At 44.5% G+C, this 18293-nt stretch overlaps 1 protein-coding gene across 3 annotated transcripts in view; it reads left to right on the forward strand.

Moving 5' to 3' along the window:
• LOC140483923 (putative protein-lysine deacylase ABHD14B) overlaps positions 1-2827 on the forward strand; it is a 33977-nt gene extending 31150 nt beyond the window's left edge. For all 3 annotated transcript variants that reach the window (XM_072582759.1, XM_072582758.1, XM_072582757.1), the window contains exon 4: positions 430-2827. In XM_072582759.1, coding sequence (XP_072438860.1) covers positions 430-612 — 183 coding nt within the window. In that variant the 3' untranslated portion in view covers positions 613-2827. The remainder of the gene's footprint in view (positions 1-429) is intronic.
• Positions 2828-18293: the final 15466 nt, after the last annotated feature.

An 18293-nucleotide genomic window follows, 5' to 3' on the forward strand; every position in this document is an offset into this window, starting at 1 on the left:
GAGGTGAGAGGTGGAGAAGGCACAGTCTGAATGAAAGATGTTAATAGGGAAACATAGGTTAACTGAGGTTGGGGGGGGGATGAAATTTGGGCATAAGCAAGACAGAGGACAGAGTGAGAATTTATTCTCTGAAGTTGTTGAAGCTGATAGTGAGTCCTTAAGGCTATAAAGTCTCTAAGCAGGAAATGAAGTGCTGAGGAGAATGTGCAAACTCCACATCTGAGGCTGGAATTGAACCCAGGTTGCTAGCGCTATGAGGCAGTGTGCTAACCACTGAGCCACCGAACCAACTTCTAAGACCTGACAACTCTTATTCCTAACATTACCAAGATTAGAGAGTTGAAAGGTGCTGCTGCATTGGGCCCTACCTCTTTCCACTGACAGCTGAGAGTGGTCTGATCATTGACTGATGCTTCCAACTTTTTACAGACCCCAACACTAATTGTCTACGGGGAAGAGGACAAGCCGATGGGAGAGACATCGTTCAACCATCTGAGGAACTTGGCTAACCACAAGGTGCATGTTATGAAGGATGCACAGCATGCCTGTTACCTCCATAACCCTGAGGAGTGGCATCAAACAGTGCTAGAGTTCCTGAAGAATCTATCCTGAATTTCCTCAGGCATGCACTCAGCAAACAAAATCCAAAACTGACCAGTTACTGAGGGGATTAATCAACTTCTGTTAAGTTAATCACATGTTAATCTACAAATCTGGAAAGAAATCAGTGTTTAGTACCTACTGCCCAGCCTTCAATAGTAATGTGATTTTATTCTAACAACTTTTTGATGTCTTGATGTGATTTAACAGATTATGCAGTGTACAGGTGTCAATGGTACAGACTGATCACTCGTTCTCCATAACTTCAACCTAATGATTTTGAGGATACAATCTGATTCTGTGAGCACTTCTTATCTGTTGGTCCTTTGCTGCCTTGGTGTCCTGGGTTGTTATCAGTCAAGAGTGGAAGGTGGGTGATATCACCAGTAATACCATTCCAGAACTGACTGTTGCAAGATTTTCAATCATCCGCTCATACCATCACATAAGAAGTAAGAGCAGGAAAAGACTGTTCACCCCATTGAGCGCCCCATGCCCATTCTTCAGCTTTAACTCTATTTTCCCTGTATCCCTTAATTCCCTTAGTAACTAAACATCTGCCGATCTCAGTCTTAAATGGATTGAATCATGGAGCATTGACAACCCTTCCCCTCATCTCAGTCCAAAAGGATTGGCTGTTTCTCCTGGGACTGCTCCCCATGTCCTAGGTTCCTAAATCAAGGGAAACAACCTCTTGGTGTTAATCCTGTCAAGTCCCTTCAAAATCTTGTATGCCTCAATGAGATCAGCTCTCATTCTAAACTCCAGAGAACATAGGTTCAATCTCCTCAGTCTCTCACCCCAAGGACCAATTTCCCACACAGTCTTCAACCCAAGTATGTCCTTCCTCAAATATGGGGATCCAGACTGCAATCAGTGGTTTCAGCAAGGCTTTGTACAAAATTGTAGCCAAACTTCTTTATTCCTGTCCTCCACCCTACAGTTGTCTGAGGTTTTTGCCTGACTGAGCTTGAATTTAGCCAAAACAGTACCAGAGAGCATCATTGAAGGTAATTTTCATGTCTCTGAAGCCTGTGTAATTGAGATCCAACTTCAGATTTTATAGCTGCTGGTATTAGCGTAACCTCCATCTACAGATGTTGATCCATAACATGGGATGTTAGGAACATGTACCACAGGCGATCGTTCCAGTTTTTTTTTAGATTAGATTACTTACAGTGTGGAAACAGGCCCTTCGGCCCAACAAGTCCACACCGCCCCGCCGAAGCGCAACTCACCCATACCCCTACATTTACCCCTTACCTAACACTACGGGCAATTTAGCATGGCCAATTCACCTGGCCTGCACATCTTTGGACTGTGGGAGGAAACCGGAGGAAACCCACGCAGACATGGGGAGAACGTGCAAACTCCACACAGTCAGTCGCCTGAGTCGGGAATTGAACCCGTCCTCTGTCTTGCGCTGTGAGACTCTGTGGCAAATGGAATTCATTACTGGCAACACTGAATTGCATTTTTTAAGTTAGGGGAAAAAATGTGCTCGAGATGTGGGTTGTAGGTTTGCAAAATTAGTTATTGCCCATCTAAACGCTAGAGCGTGTGTTTGTGAACGGCACCATGTGCTCAAAACGTTATTTAACATTTCCACCAGCAGGAAAACACCCAAGTGGCTAGTGAACCAGTATCAAGCAAAGCCCAATAACAGCCATGCTTGCATGAATAAAGTGAATTGAGTTTTCTAAAGGGCTTAATTGGCTTTCCAGCATTGATTACCAACAATATAAGGATGTTCATCAAGAAGTTCAGATTCTTTAAAGGAATTCTTGCATCTGCTGCCAACTAACAAATGACTTGTTTGGAAAGTCAAAGTCATACCCGGTCACAGTGGAACACTCAATCTCTACATCATTACACTACAGTATTGTGTTCCTGTTCTCACCAATAATAGTCAACACAGTCATTTCATTCATTGTTTTTATGCCATAAGAAAAACAAAAATGTAGCTCTAAATATGGCCAGCCTTTTACTATAAATCACATATTGTAGCAGCACAATACTGCTATAATACTGCGACATTCCCTGGCCTTGGTGAATTTCTAGAGGTTTTGATACTTTTATCTGTACCTATTTTCATTACACAGCATTGTAACCATGTCATCAACTAACTTAATAATGTAATTCAGAGCCAACAATTAGCAGATTTTGATCATTCTTTGCAGAGAAGATGACAAGCAATGTATTACAATAAATTCTGGTTTAATTTACCATAAATGGGACTGCTTACTGTGATATATCCTTTCATTGCAATAAAAAAAACTATGTAGGAGGAGCCAGTGTGAAAGTACAAGGTGGATATGTCTCCAATCCAGCTTGTTAGCAGAGAAACATTTGACAGTGACCTGTCCTGGAGAATGTGGAAGGTTCAATTATTCAGTAGGGGACAAGGGGCTGGGAGGGCACAGTGTTTCTGATAGATGAACAAAGATGGTGCACATCGAAAATAATCCAAGGGAACTGGTTGGGTGAAGAGTTGATCTGTCAAACTGGATTTTTAATATTCTCATGATTTTTAATCAAACAGCAAAAGGAACAGATGCAGTTTGTTTAAATGAACAGGATACACCATTTCGGCTCTGAGAAAGTTCCAAAGCTCCCTGAAAGAAGGTGAGGAAGGATGAAAAGAGAAACTGTCTACCTCTCACCAATGATTGCATAAAATACATTCTGGAAAGGAATTCTGCCAATAAACCCTAATCATAAAGTAGTCACGAGAGATCAGTCTGAGAGAAGATGTGAGCAAGTGAGCGCCAGCTCAGGTCTGCTGACTCCCAGTTCCAACAGCATACGTCACTGAACTATGCTTTAGCCTGTGCTGACTAAATTTTGACTTAGTTGATCATTAACTGAAAAGTATTTATTCTTTCAAGGCTCTAAAGTTTCATCTTTCCTTGGCAGATAATCTTCATAAATCTCTTTAACACCCTTTATATACAGTGACGCCTGTGCAGTAATCTCTAGCATTGCTCCAGTGATCTATAACATTCTACTGCCTTTATATGTATTTACATTTACAACAATAATCTTTAACATTGTACTCATGAACGTGATTACAATGTCTATACATAATCTCTACACACATTTATGATATTGTTACCACCATAGTTAAAATGTACCAGCAATATTCAACTTTCACCATTTGATATGCCAGTGTTTCATGGACTAAGAATGGTTTTAAGAAAGGACACTGTTGACCTGAAATGACTGCTGTGGTCACCTGACCAGGAAACCCACATGGAAATCAGAAACCAGTTACCTCAAGAAGTTAATCAGGATGCACTGAAACTCTGAAGGTGTCGAGAGATTTGCATCTCTTCGTACTCACACTTGCAGTGTTGAGTTTGAAAAAGACAATGGACCTAGACTTGAAATATACAAATGAAGCATATTTCAGTGACTTGTGGTGAGAAACGACACAGAGAATGAAACAAGGACAAAACACAGCAAGGAATACTCTTTACCCTCTTTCTCACGTGCTAAGCAGTGTTGGTGAAATCAGCAACGTGGATGAACCACTGTTAGATTGAGAAATCTGGTGTATCTGGAAACCTCATTATTGGAAAGATCCATGACCCTTCCTCACCTGGTCATATCAAAATTTGGGGCCTGTCACATGATTTGAACTAACTGACGAGTGAACAGTTTTGGACCCCTTAACGAGGGAAACATATACTTGCCGTGGAGGCATTCCAGAGAAGGGTCACTAAGTTGGTTCCAGGTGTGGAGGGACTGTCTTATGAGGACCTTCTGGAGAAGGTCAGCCCTCAATCTCTCACACTCCAATGAAAAAGTCCAAGCATATCCAGTTTACCTTTGTAACTTAAACCTGCCATTCTTAGCAAAATCCTGGTAAACCTTTTCTGAACCCTCTCCAATTTAATAATATAACTGGGTGGCCAGAACTACACAAAACTCCAGAAAAGGCCTCACCAACGTCCTGTACAGCCTCAACATGACGTCCCCAACTCCTATACTCGAAGGCCTGAGCATACTCGAAAGCAAGCATGCTAAACGCCTTCTTAACCCTGTGATACAAATTTCAAACAATTACACAGTTTCTCTGTTTGACAAAACTACCCAGGGTCCTACCATTAATTGTGTAAGCCCTGCCCTGGTGTGTTTTACCAGAATGCAATACTTTGCATTTATCCAAGTTAAACTCCACCTGCCACTCCTTGGCCGTTTGACCCAATTCATCAAGATCTCTTTGTCCTCTTAGATAATCTTCTTCACTGACCACTATACCACTAGGTTATAGGTGAAGACAAGGGGAGAAGGAAATCATTTCAGAAAAGAGGGAATACAAAACAAGGGAGAGAGTGTCAACTGAGACAGCTCAAGCTTAGAATGGAAAATGAAGGCACCTCTGGTGAGAGAACCACCACCTAACTCAAATTCAAGAATGAAGTGTTCAGTTTTGCTTATTTAATTCCTGAGCTTGATGAGGAAGTTTTGGACACCTTCATCTGTTTGGAAAGTTAGCACAACAGTTTAAAATGGCCAGTCCATTGCTTGTTACTGCTATTAGAGAGCAGGCTGACTAGGGAAAGCACTTAAAGTTTATTGTTTGATGATGCTGTGGTTTTAAGAGTTATTATTTTTTTTGGAAGAGAAGCTTTAAGGCAGAGGTACCAAGCAGTCTACCCGAACCAGTGGAGTAAACAGCTTGTGAGACCTTGGGAATTTTTTAATAAAAAGTTTTGAACAATAGTGTCGGTCTAAATGGGTGGAGTTGTGCTTTCACAGAACCTGGAGTTCCGTTTCTTTTTAAGCAGCAGGTGTTGTTGGGGTCTCAACAGGATTTGGAAGGCAGTGAATCTCTCCTGGCTACTACACTCTCTCTCTCTCTCTCGGAGTTTTCTCTGCATGCTTTTCATCTTGGTCTGCTGGAGTTACATGTGAGACCTTTCTATTTTTTGAATTTACCTTTTGCCAAGGGTGTGTTTCTGGGATGTTACTATATTGGGACAGTTACTGTTTAGTAGTAAAATAGTCTGTTATTCTGTTAAGTTTTCCAGTAGAGCTAAGTTATTCCAAGTTCCTATTTCTTTCATTGTATTTTAACTATAGTGTTTTGCTTAATGTTGAGTAGTTTGACCAATCGAATTGCATCTGGAACACAGCACCTCACATTTACCTTTTAAAAAAATAAAATTAGTCTAGGCTCCCTTCATAATCTATTTTGAGGGGCAAGTGAGGACTGCAGATGCTGGAGATTGGAGTCGAGAGTGTGATCCTGGAAAAGAACAGCAGGTCAGGCAGCATCTGAGGAGCAGGAGAAGCAACATTTTGGGCAAAAGTCCTTAATCAGGAATGAGACTTGTGGGCCGGGGGGTGCTGAGAAATAAATGGGAGGGGGATGGGGCTGGGAGTGCGATAGGTAGGCGGAGGTGGGGGTAATGGTGATATTCAGAGAGGAAGGTGGAGCGGATGGGTGGGAAGGAAGATGGACAGGTAGGACAGGTCATGAGGGCGATGCCAAGTTGGAAGGTTAGAACTGGGATAAGGTGGGAGGGAGGGGAAATGAGGAAACTGGTGAAATCTACATTGACGCCATGAGGATCCCGAGACAGAAGATGAGGTGTTCTTCCTCCAGGCATCGGGTGATTAGGGAGTGGCAATGGAGGAGGCCCAGGACCTTCATGTCTTTGGTAGAGTGAAAAGGGGAGTTGAAGTGTTCAGCCACGGGGCGGTGGGGTTGGTTGGTGCAGGTGCCCAGGAGATGTTCTCTGAAGTGCTGTGCGAGTAGGCGTCCTGTCTCCCCAATACACACCTCCAACACACCCCATCCACATGGACACCCCATGCCAGTCTGTTAATCACCTTCGGTCTCTTTATTTCCAACTGCCACCGGGACATTTACCACCTGAATCTATCCACCCACTCCAACCTCTTACTTTTGCAACACAAAGCCCTTCAGTCCCTCCACTCCAACCTCAACCTCACCATCAAACCTCACCAAGGTGGGGGCACAGTGGTAGTTTGGCACACTGACCTCCACACCGCTGAAGCCAGGCGTCAACTTGCAGACACCTCCTCCTACCACCCCTCGACCACCAACCTCACCTCTCATCACCAAAACCATCTCCCAGACCGTACGCAACCTCATCACCTCAGGGGATCTCCCACCCACAGCTTCCAACCTCATTGCTCGGGAGCCCCGTACCATCCAGCTCTATCTCTTACCCAAGATCCACAAGCCTGACTACTCTAGCCAACACATCATCTAGGCCTGCTCCTGCCTCCCAAACTCATCTCCATATACCTTGTTACTGTCCTATCCCCTGGTCCAGGAACTCCCTACATACGTTTGGGATCTCAGACACCTCCCTCCCCTTCATGGACCTCTCCATCTCTATCAATGGTGACCAACTCAACACTGACATCTTCTACAAACCCCTTACTCCCGCAGCTACCAGGACTACACCTCCTCCCACCCTGCCTCCTGTAAAAATGCTATCCCTTATTACCAATTCCTCTGTCTCTGCTGCATCTGCTTCCAGGAGGACCAGTTCCAACACAGAACACACCAGATGGCCTCTTTCTCTAAAGGCCGCACTTTCCCCTCCCACATAGTTGATGATACCCTCCAGCACATCTCATCCACTTCACACACCTCTACTCTTGAACCCATCCCTCCAAATGCAACAAGGACTGAATCCCCCGGTCCTCACTTTCCATCCCGCCAATCTCCATATACTTTGCATCATCCTCCACTATTTCCGCCACCTACAAACTGACTCCACCACCAGACATATATTTTGCTCCCACCGCTATCTGCTTTCCGTAAAGACCATTCCCTCCAGGACTCCCTCATCAAGTCCCTGGCCCCAGCGACCCACCCTCCCCTCCTGGCACCTTCGCCTGCCACCGCAGGAATTGCACAATCTGCGAACACACCTCCCTTTCACCTCCATCTGAGGCCCTAAAGGAACCTTCACATCCATCAAAGTTTTACCTGCACTTCCACACATGTCATTTACTGTATCTGTTGCTCCCAATGCAGTCTCCTGTACATTGGGGAGACAGGACACCTACTCGCAGAGCACTTCAGAGAACATCTCTGAGACACCTGCACCAACTAACCCCACCACCCTGTGGCCAACCACTTCAACTCCCCCTCCCAATCCACCGAGGATGTGGAGGTCCTGGGCCTCCTCCATTGCCACTCCCTTACCACATGACGCCTCATCTTCCACCTTGAGACCCTCCAACCCCACGGCATCAATGTGGACTTCAGTTTCCAGTTTCCTCATTCCCCCCACCTTAGCCCAGTTCCAACCTTCCAGCCCGACACTGCCCTCATCACCTGTCCCACTTGTCCATCTTCCTGCCCACCTATCTGCTCCACCCTCCTCTCCGACCAATCACCATTACCCCCACCTCCATCCACCTATTGCACTCTCAGCTACCTTCTCCCCAGTTTGACACCCCTCCCATTTATCTCACCACCCCCTCGGCTTACAGCGTCATTCCTGATGAAGGGCCTTTGCCCGAAACGTCAATTCTCCTGCTCCTCGGATGCTACCTGACTGTTGCACTTTTCCAGCACCACATTCTCGATTATATTTTGAGAGGGTCTGGCCTGGACTGGTCTGCTCCATAACAACTCCCATGACCTGAAGAGTGTGCTGCAAACTGTGAGGCAATAAATGGGCTATTCTAATTGTTAAATCTTTTAGTGTTAGAGATGTATAGTCAAAAATTTGGTATCTTCAAGAAATGGCCTGATCAGACATACCTAGAATATGCTTAAGCAGCTAACTTTTAACCAATGGTTTTGGATATTAAAAATGGATGGCACTAACACACACCTTTGTGAAGTAATTCTGTTTGAGCAGTTAGGAAAAAACTCTGCATCCTTTCTGATTTGGATTTAAATCAGGAACAGAGCGTAGGCAGGAAATGAACAGACACCAATTTTGGCTGATGAGTTAACATGCAAGGCCATAAACTCAGAAATCTGAGGTCACTCACAGATCCAGAAGGTGTTAATTGGCTGGAAATAGCCTAATAACCATAAAAAGAAGGCCAGGAAGGATCAGGGAACGTGACAAAGGATAACAGGTCAAAACCAGAGACCTGTTTCACAGACAGCATCATGGCAAAAGAGGCTGCTGGAGTTCTCATTTAGTGCCAGGAGGAAGTGAAGTCTCATTTCGTGGAAGAAGGGCAGGGTGTACTGCATAAGTTGTACATCCATCAGATAGCAATAGTGTACCAGGGGAAGTAGAACAGATAAGGGAACAACTCAGTCCCAGATCAAAGAGAAAAGGGAAAGCAATATATCCCATAGTCAGAGGGTCAACAGAGGTATATCAATAGGTTAAACACATAGCTACCCAACTGGAGATCCAAAGAAGAATCCAATCTCAGATGTCAACCAGTAAAATTGGATTGACATGAAGTTAAATGAGAGTGAGGTGTAGCATGCAATTCCAGACACCCTACAAGAGGCAGATTACACCAACCAACCTCTGGAAATCAAATGTGTAAAAATGCCTGAATTCTGGTCTGTGGATTATAAAAATGGGCAGTGAAGAGTTAAAACTTGGGAATGTCATATAGCCCAGCAAACAAAGCTGACTGTTTGTACCAAAACAGGTTTTGAACCCAGGTTAGGATGAAGGGATTGAAAGTGGAAAGAGTTTGGGTGTCTGTGTGTGTGTGGATGTAGGTTTGCTCGCTGAGCTGGAAGATTCATTTTTAGATGTTTCGTCACCATACTAGGTAACATCTTCAGTGAGCCTCCGAATGAAGCACTGGTGGTGTAGCTCACTTTCTATTTATATGTTTGAGCTTCCTTGGGTTGGTGATGTCATTTCCAGTGGTGACATCATTTCCTATGGTGATGTCATTTCCTGTTCTTTTTCTTAGGGGGTGGTGAATGAGATCCAAGTCAATGTGTTTGTTGATACTGTTCAGGTTGGAATGCCATGCTTCTAGTAATTATTGTGCGTTACTCTGTTTGGCTTGTCCTAGGATGGATCTGTTGTCTCAGTTGAAGTGGTGTCCTTCCTCATCTATATGTAAGGATACTAGGGAGAGTTGGTCATGTCATTTTGTGGCTAGTTGATGTTCATGCATCCTGGTAGCTATTTTTCTGCCCGTTTGTCCAGTGTAGTGTTTGTTACAGTCCTTGCAAGGTATTTTGTAGATTACATTAGTTTTGCTTGTTGCCTGTATAGAGTCTTTCAAGTTCATTAGCTGCTGTTTTAGTGTGTTGGTGGATTTGTGAACTACCATGATGCCAAGGGGTCTGAGTAGTCTGGCAGTCATTTTCGAGATGCCTTTGATGTAGGGGAGAGGAGCTAGGGTTTGTGGATGTATTTTGTCTCCTTGTTTGGGTTTGTTGCTCAGAAATCAGTGGACTGTGTTCATTGGGGACCCATTCTTTTTGAATACACTGTCCAGGTGATTTTCCTCTGTTCTGCAGAATTGCTCTGTGCTACAGTGTGTGGTGGCTCATTGAAACAATATTCTAATGCAGCTTTGTTTGTGGATGTTGGGATGATTGAGAAAAATAACAAGAAATGACATCACCATATGAAATGATGTCACCAAAGGAAATGACATCACCAACCCAATGAAGCTCAAACATATAAAGAGAAAATGGGCTACACCACCAGTGCTTCATTCGGGGGCTCACTGAAGATGTTACCTAGTTGGTGACGAAATGTCTAAAAAAAGAACTGTCCAGCTCAGCGAACAAACCTACATCCAGAACCTCAACCTCCAGAACACATCCTCTCAAAACTTGCTCTGTGTATGTGTGTGTCTGCTCGCATGGCGGGCAGGCGTGCGTGTGTGTTGTCATCCCAGATTTTTGTATTGTTCTTTAACACTGACAACGTGCTCACTGTAAACAAATTGGAGATATTGTTCTTGTTCAGGAGCGATGTTATGAACATATTGAAAATGGAATATCAATATTCATACAGTGTAGAAAGAGACCGTTCAGCTCATTGATTCTATGCCAACCCTCTGAAGAGCACCTCACCCAGCCTATCCTATCCTAACTTAACTAATCCGCTTAACGTGCCCACTATGGGGTAATTTAACGTGGCCAATCCACCTAATCTGCACATCTTTAGAGTGTGGAAGGAAACCACAGAACCTGGAGCAATCTCACACAGACACGGGGAGAATGTGCAAACTCCACACAAGGGTGGAATCGAACTGGGTCCCTGGCGCTGAGGCAGCAGTGCTAACCACTGAGGCAGCATGCCACCCCAATTTCCATTATTGGACTTTAATTTGCAGACTAAGACTGGTTTTTAAACAGGACACTACTCACCTGCTGTGATCACTTGATAAGTTCAGAGACCCTGCATGGAGCATACAAAACTGGGTGCATCCGAATTATCACTACACTTAAGAAGTATTGAAACTCAGAGAGGTGTCAAGACATTTGCATCTTTTTCTCTACTCACACTTGTATGTAACTGCACATATTTGGAGATGAAAGTCTACCCAGGTAGTGTTCAGTTCATAAAAGGTAATGGAGATAGAGTTGAAATAATCAAAATAAACCATATTTTAGCAGTTTGCAGTGAGCTACAAAGCAGAAAGAAAGCAATTTGGACTGAACAAAGCAAGGATACAGGAAGCTCCTGTCTCTCTTTCTATCAACCTCATTCTCAGCAGAGCGGCGTTGGTGAAAAGATCAATGTAAGGGTGAAAATAAAACACTGTGACTGAAAATTCAGGGATCTGCGAACTTTGTTATTCCTGAGGAAACAGGAAGACAGTTAAATAGTTGAGAGTCAGGTTTCACTCTCGCAACTCAAAAGAATGTAATAAACCATAAACTGCAACTTTCTTTAATTTACAGTCAGTATTAAACACCCTTCCTTTACCTACTTTGTAAGTTCCTTACCTATGGCTTGTGTGAATTGTGGTTGTTACATTTTATTACTTCTTTCAGGTCAAAATACTTCCCTCTCCTTCACTCAAGAAAACTTGAGATTGGCTCCCCTTCATTTTGATGATGGTTAACCCTACATTTGACTGAAGTGTGGTCTTTACAAAAAAAGTATCTGACAAATTGTTGTGACTGACCAAGAGCGGGTTAGGAAAGAGGGGAGCTGCAAAGACTCCCTTCAGCTGGTTGTGATACTGTTTATTCTCCAATGCTGTCCTCCATATTTTCTCAGGCAGTCCATCAGGATCGATGATGACTTTCTTCCGTTCTGGAGTTGTGAATCCTTGTTGCCACTGGTGGGCACTGAAGCAGGAGGGTGGGATACTAGGGTTTTGCACACTCTTGTGCTCAGCCTCCGTGTTAGCCGGTCGGAGATGGTTAAACTCCTTTGCAAATGCTTCTTCTTCAAGTTGGGATAGAGGTTCCCGCTCGTTTATGGGATATTGCACTCTTCCAGGGAGAACTTAACAACATCCTTGAACCATTTGCTATGCCTTCTGCTGATCAGTTACCTGTGACAAAGCTTGAAGCATAGAGCTCATTGTGAGAGACTTGTGCCAGGTTTGTGGTTGAGCTGGCTCTGCTCAGTGCCAACTGACTGGCTGTAAGTAGTGTCTTAATACTGGCTTTGTTGGCCGGAGGGATGACACTGAAAACAGCATCTATCCTGCCAGGGGATTTGTATGATATTGAGGAAGCATTTCTGGTGATATCTCCCGAAGGATTTGCCATATTCTGGAGACAGGAAACATCGCTGCCCTGTAGACCATGAACTTTGAGGTCTTTGCCATTAAATCCTCAGTTCCTGAGACAGACAACGGCTGTGCTGACACACTGGGCAGGATGGTGAATTTCAACGGGAGATGTTAAGCAACTGGACTAAAGTTACCTTAGTTTTGGCTTCCCCCCTTTTTTAAGTAAAGGTGTTATACTGACAGTTTTCTAATCCTCTGGGATGTTTTCAGAACCTAAGGATTCTTGGAAGATTACTACCAATTCATATAATATCTCTGAAGATAATTCTTTAAATTCCTAGGATGTATCCCATTAGATCTTAAGTCCCATTCCCTTCCCTAGTGCGTCTTCATTAGTGATAGTTATTGTACATATTCTGCCACACCCTCGTGTTGATTTTTTTTTAGTTATTTTGAAATGCTATTATGTCTTCTATTCTGAAGACTGATGCAAAGTTTTTAATTCAAGTCCTCTGTCATTTCCTGGTTCGCCATTATTAGTTACTTAGCCTCATTCTCCAAGGGACTGATGTTCTTCTCTCTTACTTTTGACATATGAAACACTTAACTGTCTGTTTTGTATTAATTGTCTGCCTTCAAAGTTTATTTTTTCCCTTTTTACTGAGTCGTCTGTTGTTGGTTTTTAAAACGTGTTCATTAATCTGGTCACATTGTATATTTTATTCTTTCAATCTGATACTATCTTTAACTTCCTTATTAACCATTGTGGCTTATTGTCTGCATGGAATCCTTCTCCCTCAATGAGATTTGTCTTTGTTGAACATATTGAACTCTTAAATAGTCACCAGTGTTCCTCAACTGTCTTTTCTGCTAACCTCCTTTCCCAGTCCATTCCAGCCAGCTTTGCCCTCATTCCTTTGTAATTATCCTCATTAAAGTCTAAGTTGTTTCTGACCAAAGTTTCTCTCTCTCAAACTGATTGCTAAATACTACAATATTTAGTATTTAGTCACTGTTTCCCATGGGATCTTTTACTCTGATATCATTTATTAAACCTGCCTATTTACACATGACCAAATCCAAACTAACCTGATTGCTGGTTGGATCCACAACATATTGTCCCAGGAACCTGTCTTAAATACACTCAGATTTATTCCTGAACTGAAACGTAACACCGAATTGCAGAAGGTTAGGTGACCAAAAGCTTGGTCAAACAAGTAGGATTTAAGCAGTATCTTAAAGGAGAAGACATAGAATGGAGGAGAGGTTCTGGGAAGGAATTCCAGAGTTTGGGCTCCAGGCAACTATGGTGGAATACTGGATTAGTGGTGCTGGAAGAGCACAGCAGTTCAGGCAGCATCCAATGAGCAGCGAAATCAACGTTTCGGGCAAAAGCCCTTCATCAGGAATAAAGGCAGTGAGCCTGAAGCATGGAGAGATAAGCTAGAGGAGGGTGGGGGTGGGGAGAGAGTAGCATAGAGTACAATGGGTGAGTGGGGGAGGAGATGAAGGTGATAGGTCAAGGAGGAGAGGGTGGAGTGGATAGGTGGAAAAGAAGATAGGCAGGTCGGACAAGTCAAGGAGACAGTAACTGAGCTGGAAGTTTGAAACTAGGATGAGGTGGGGGAAGGGGAAATGAGGAAGCTGTTGAAGTCCACATTGATGCCCTGGGGTTGAAGTGTTCCGAGGCGGAAGATGAGGCGTTCTTCCTCCAGGCGTCTGGTGGTGAGGGAGCGGCGGTGAAGGAGGCCCAGGACCTCCATGTCCTCGGCAGAGTGGGAGGGGGAGTTGAAATGTTGGGCCACGGGGCGGTTTGGTTGATTGGTGCGGGTGTCTCGGAGATGTTCCCTAAAGCGCTCTGCTAGGAGGTGCCCAGTCTCCCCAATGTCGAGGAGACCACATCCGGAGCAACGGATACAATAAATGATATTGGTGGATGTGCAGGTGAAACTTTGATGGATGTGGAAGGCTCCTTTAGGGCCTTGGATAGAGGTGAGGGAGGAGGTGTGGGCACAGGTTTTACAGTTCCTGCGGTGGCAGGGGAAAGTGCCAGAATGGGAGGGTGGGTTGTAGGGGGGTGTGGACCTGACCAGGTAGTCACGGAGGGAACGGTCTTTGTGGAAGGCGGAAAGGGGTGGGGAGGGAAATATATCCCTGGTGGTGGGATCTTTTTGGAGGTGGCGGAAATGTCGGTGGATGATTTGGTTGATGCGAAGGTTTGTAGGGTGGAAGGTGAGCACCAGGGGCGTTCTGTCCTTGTTACGGTTGGAGGGGTGGGGTCTGAGGGCGGAGGTGCGGGATGTGGACGAGATGCGTTGGAGGGCATCTTTAACCACATGGGAAGGGAAATTGTGGTCTCTAAAGAAGGAGGCCATCTGGTGTGTCCTTTGGTGGAACTGGTCCTCCTGGGAGCAGATACGGCGGAGGCGGAGAAATTAGGAATACGGGATGGCATTTTTGCAAGAGATAGGGTGGGAAGAGGTGTAATCCAGGTAGCTATGGAAGTCAGTGGGTTTGTAAAAAATGTCAGTGTCAAGTCGGTCGTCACTAATGGAGATGGACAGGTCCAGGAAGGGGAGCGAGGTGTCAGAGATAGTCCAGGTAAATTTAAGGTCAGGGTGGAATGTGTTGGTGAAGTTGATGAATTGCTCAACCTCCTCGTGGGAGCACGAGGTGGCGCCAATGCAGTCATCAATGTAGCGGAGGAAGAGGTGGGGAGTGGTGCCGGTGTAATTACGGAAGATCAACTGTTCTACATAGCCAACAAAGAGACAGGCATAGCTGGGGCCCATATGTGTGCCCATGGCTACGCCTTTGGTCTGGAGGAAGTGGGAGGATTCGAAGGAGAAATTGTTAAGGGTGAGGACCAGTTCGGCCAAACGAATGAGAGTGTCAGTGGAAGGGTACTGTTGGGGACGTCTGGAGAGGAAAAAACGGAGGGCTTGGAGGCCCTGGTCATGGCGAATGATTGAGTCTTCTGGAGAGCCAGAATTTCATTAGCATGGATATCTGGAGGGTATGTGGGTCTGACAGAAATTGCAGAGATAGACAGGGTTGAGGTCATGGAGGACTTAGACAACAAGGATGAGAATTTTTAACTCAAGGTTTTGCTTGAACAGGTAACATGGTAGGTCAGTGATCACGGGTGTGATGGAGAATGGAACTTGATCAAGTTTAAGAAAAAGCTTATCAAGGATAGAACATGATGGTTTGAAAAGTGTTGTCTAAGGACTTTTGGTGTAGGGTAGAACATTAGAGACCAGGAGCTACTTAGAATAATCAAATCTAGATGTTATAAAAGCATGGATCAGGGGTCCAGCAGCAGCAGGTGAGCTGAGGTAGTGGCAAAGTCAAGTGATGTGGTTGGAAGCCCAACTTGGGGTCTGAAATGGCACCAGGGTTGCAAGTCTGTTTACTCTCAATCTATTGTCAGGGAAAGAGATGGAGTTGGCAAGTAGGGAATGAAGCTGAAGCAGGATCTACGTGACAGCTCCAGTCTTCCAAGTCAGGAGAGTGATGGAATACTCCCCACTTGCCTGGATGAGTGTAGCTCCATCAACACTCAAGAAGCTTGACACCATCATGGACAAAGCAGCCTGCTTGATTGACACCACATCCACTCCCTCCACTCCGACACTCAGTAGCAGCAGTTTGTGCTATCCACAAGACACACTGCAGTAGTTCACCAGTAGAAGGACAAGGGCAGCAGATACATGGGAGCAGCACCACCTTCAAGTTTCCCTCGAAGCCATCCACCATCCTGGCTTGGGAATGTATTGCTGTTTTTTTCACTATCACGGTCAAAATCCTGGAATTCTCTCCCTACTGGCATTGTGGGTCAACCCACAGCAAGTGAACTGCAGCAGTTCAAGGAGGCAGCTTACCACCACCTTCTCAAGGGTGACTAGAAACAGGCAATAAATGGTCATCTAGCAACACCCATGTCCATGAGAGAATTAAAAAAAAAACATGGGAGTGGGTTTGGAAGGTGTTGTCTAAGGACTTTTGGTGAATTTCGACCATGCAGCTTTAGTGTGTAGAATGTACACTTTGCTGGTATTGAGTATTGAAGGTGGAGGGAGTGGATGCTTGTGGATTTGGTGTCAGTCAAGTGAGCTGCTTTGATGGATTGGCGTCGAGCTTCTTGAGGTTTCTCTGACAGCTATCATGTTTCATAGTTTCATAGTAATAGAAGCAGCAGTAGGCCACTGGCCTGTTGGGCCTACTCCAATATTCATTAAGATCAGAGCTGATCTATCCATTGTCTTAGCTCCTCCTATCTACATTATCTCCATAACCCTTAATTCCCCTACCATGCAAAATCCCATCCAACTGTGTCTTGAACATATTTAATAAAGCTGTTTCCACTGCATCCTTAGGCAGAGAATTCCATAGATTCACTACAGTCTGGGAAAAGCAGTTCCTCATTCATCTCTGTCCTAAATCTACTCCCCTTAATCTTGAGGCCAAGTCCCCTAGTCCTAGTCTCACCCATCAGCAGAAACAACTTGCCTGCCTCTATCTTACCTATACCTTTCATAATTTTATACATTTATATAAGATCCCCTCTCATTCTTCTAAATTCTAATGAGTACAATCCCAGGCTGCTCAACCTCTCTTCATAGGGTGACCCCTCTTATCTCTGGAATCAACCTGGTGAACTTCCTCTGCACCATCTCCAAAGCCAGTATATTCTTCCTCAAGTTAGAGACCAGAACTGCATACAAAACTCCATGTACAATTGCAGCAGAACCTCCCTGCTCTTAAATTCAATCCCTCTGGCAATGAAAGCCACTATTCCATTTGTCTTGCTGATTACCTGTTGCACCTGCAAATCAACTTTTAGCGATTCATGTATAAACACACCTAAGCCTCTCTCACCTACTATTTTTACTATTAAGTGTAGCAGAGCTTGAACGTAGTTTGAAGAGGTGTAGGTTTGAAGCTTGTCCTCTCAGCTTTGTACATCCAGAGAAAGTCTACACGTCTGAGGCTTGGTCATTTGCCAACTTGAGGGAAACACTGACTACTGATGCAACTGTACTCCTGATCTTACATTTCTGATCATTTCAATTGATCTTGTTATAATGATTCCATATCATGGAAGTTGGATACTTTAAATCCAATCCTCATGCGCCTTGTCCTCCTCCCTGCTCACCATCCAAGGGCCTCAATAGTCTTTCCAGGTGAAGCAGCATTTCACCTGTACCTCCTCCAATCTTGTGTATTGTATTTACTACATCCAATGTGGCCTGCTCTACATTGGAGAAACCAAATGCAGACTGGCTTTGTGGAACACCTCCTGTTCGTGCGCAAGCAGGACCACAACCTTCCCGTAGCTGTTATTTTAACACAGTGTTATGCTGACATGTCTTGGCATGCGGCAGGGGACCAGTGAATCACAGTGCAAACTGGAGGAACAACATCTCATCTTCAGACTAGGCACTTTACAAGCCTTCTGGACTTAATATTGAGTCTTTAAACTGTGAGAAAGTGAGGACTGCAGATGCTGGAGATCAGAGTCGAGAGTGTGGTTCTGGAAAAGCCCAGCAGGTCAGGCGGCATTCGAGGAGCAGGAAAATCAACGTTTCAGGCAGGCGCCCTTCATCAACCTCACACTCTCAACCTTTAAACTGTGAACCAACTCCCATTTCTTGCTTTCTTTTAGCTTGTTAGCATGTCCTCCCCTCCCCTCATTCCACTTTCTATCTTGTCAACTCTGGAAGGAGACACACCGTTGGTCTGCCATGCTCACACCCCGATCACTTAATTTGAACTATTGACGTCTTTTCTTCATTGGCACCCTACACCCACTACCCTCACCCCTCTCAAACAATACCATAAATGCTGCCTCCTCCACATCGAGACTCAAAATTTTTTTATCTTGCTCTCTCTCTGTGGATGCTGCCTGACTCTCTGTGATCCCCACAATTTGTTGTTTTCAGTACAGATTCCAGCTTCTGCAATAATTTGTTCCCTAATTTTAAAGTTTTCTGGATACCATTAAAAAATCAGTCTTTGTCACCCACATTTCAGATTTCCATGTGTAACAAATG

This window comes from Chiloscyllium punctatum, chromosome 12, assembly GCF_047496795.1.
Source record: "Chiloscyllium punctatum isolate Juve2018m chromosome 12, sChiPun1.3, whole genome shotgun sequence".
Lineage (NCBI taxonomy): Eukaryota > Metazoa > Chordata > Chondrichthyes > Orectolobiformes > Hemiscylliidae > Chiloscyllium > Chiloscyllium punctatum.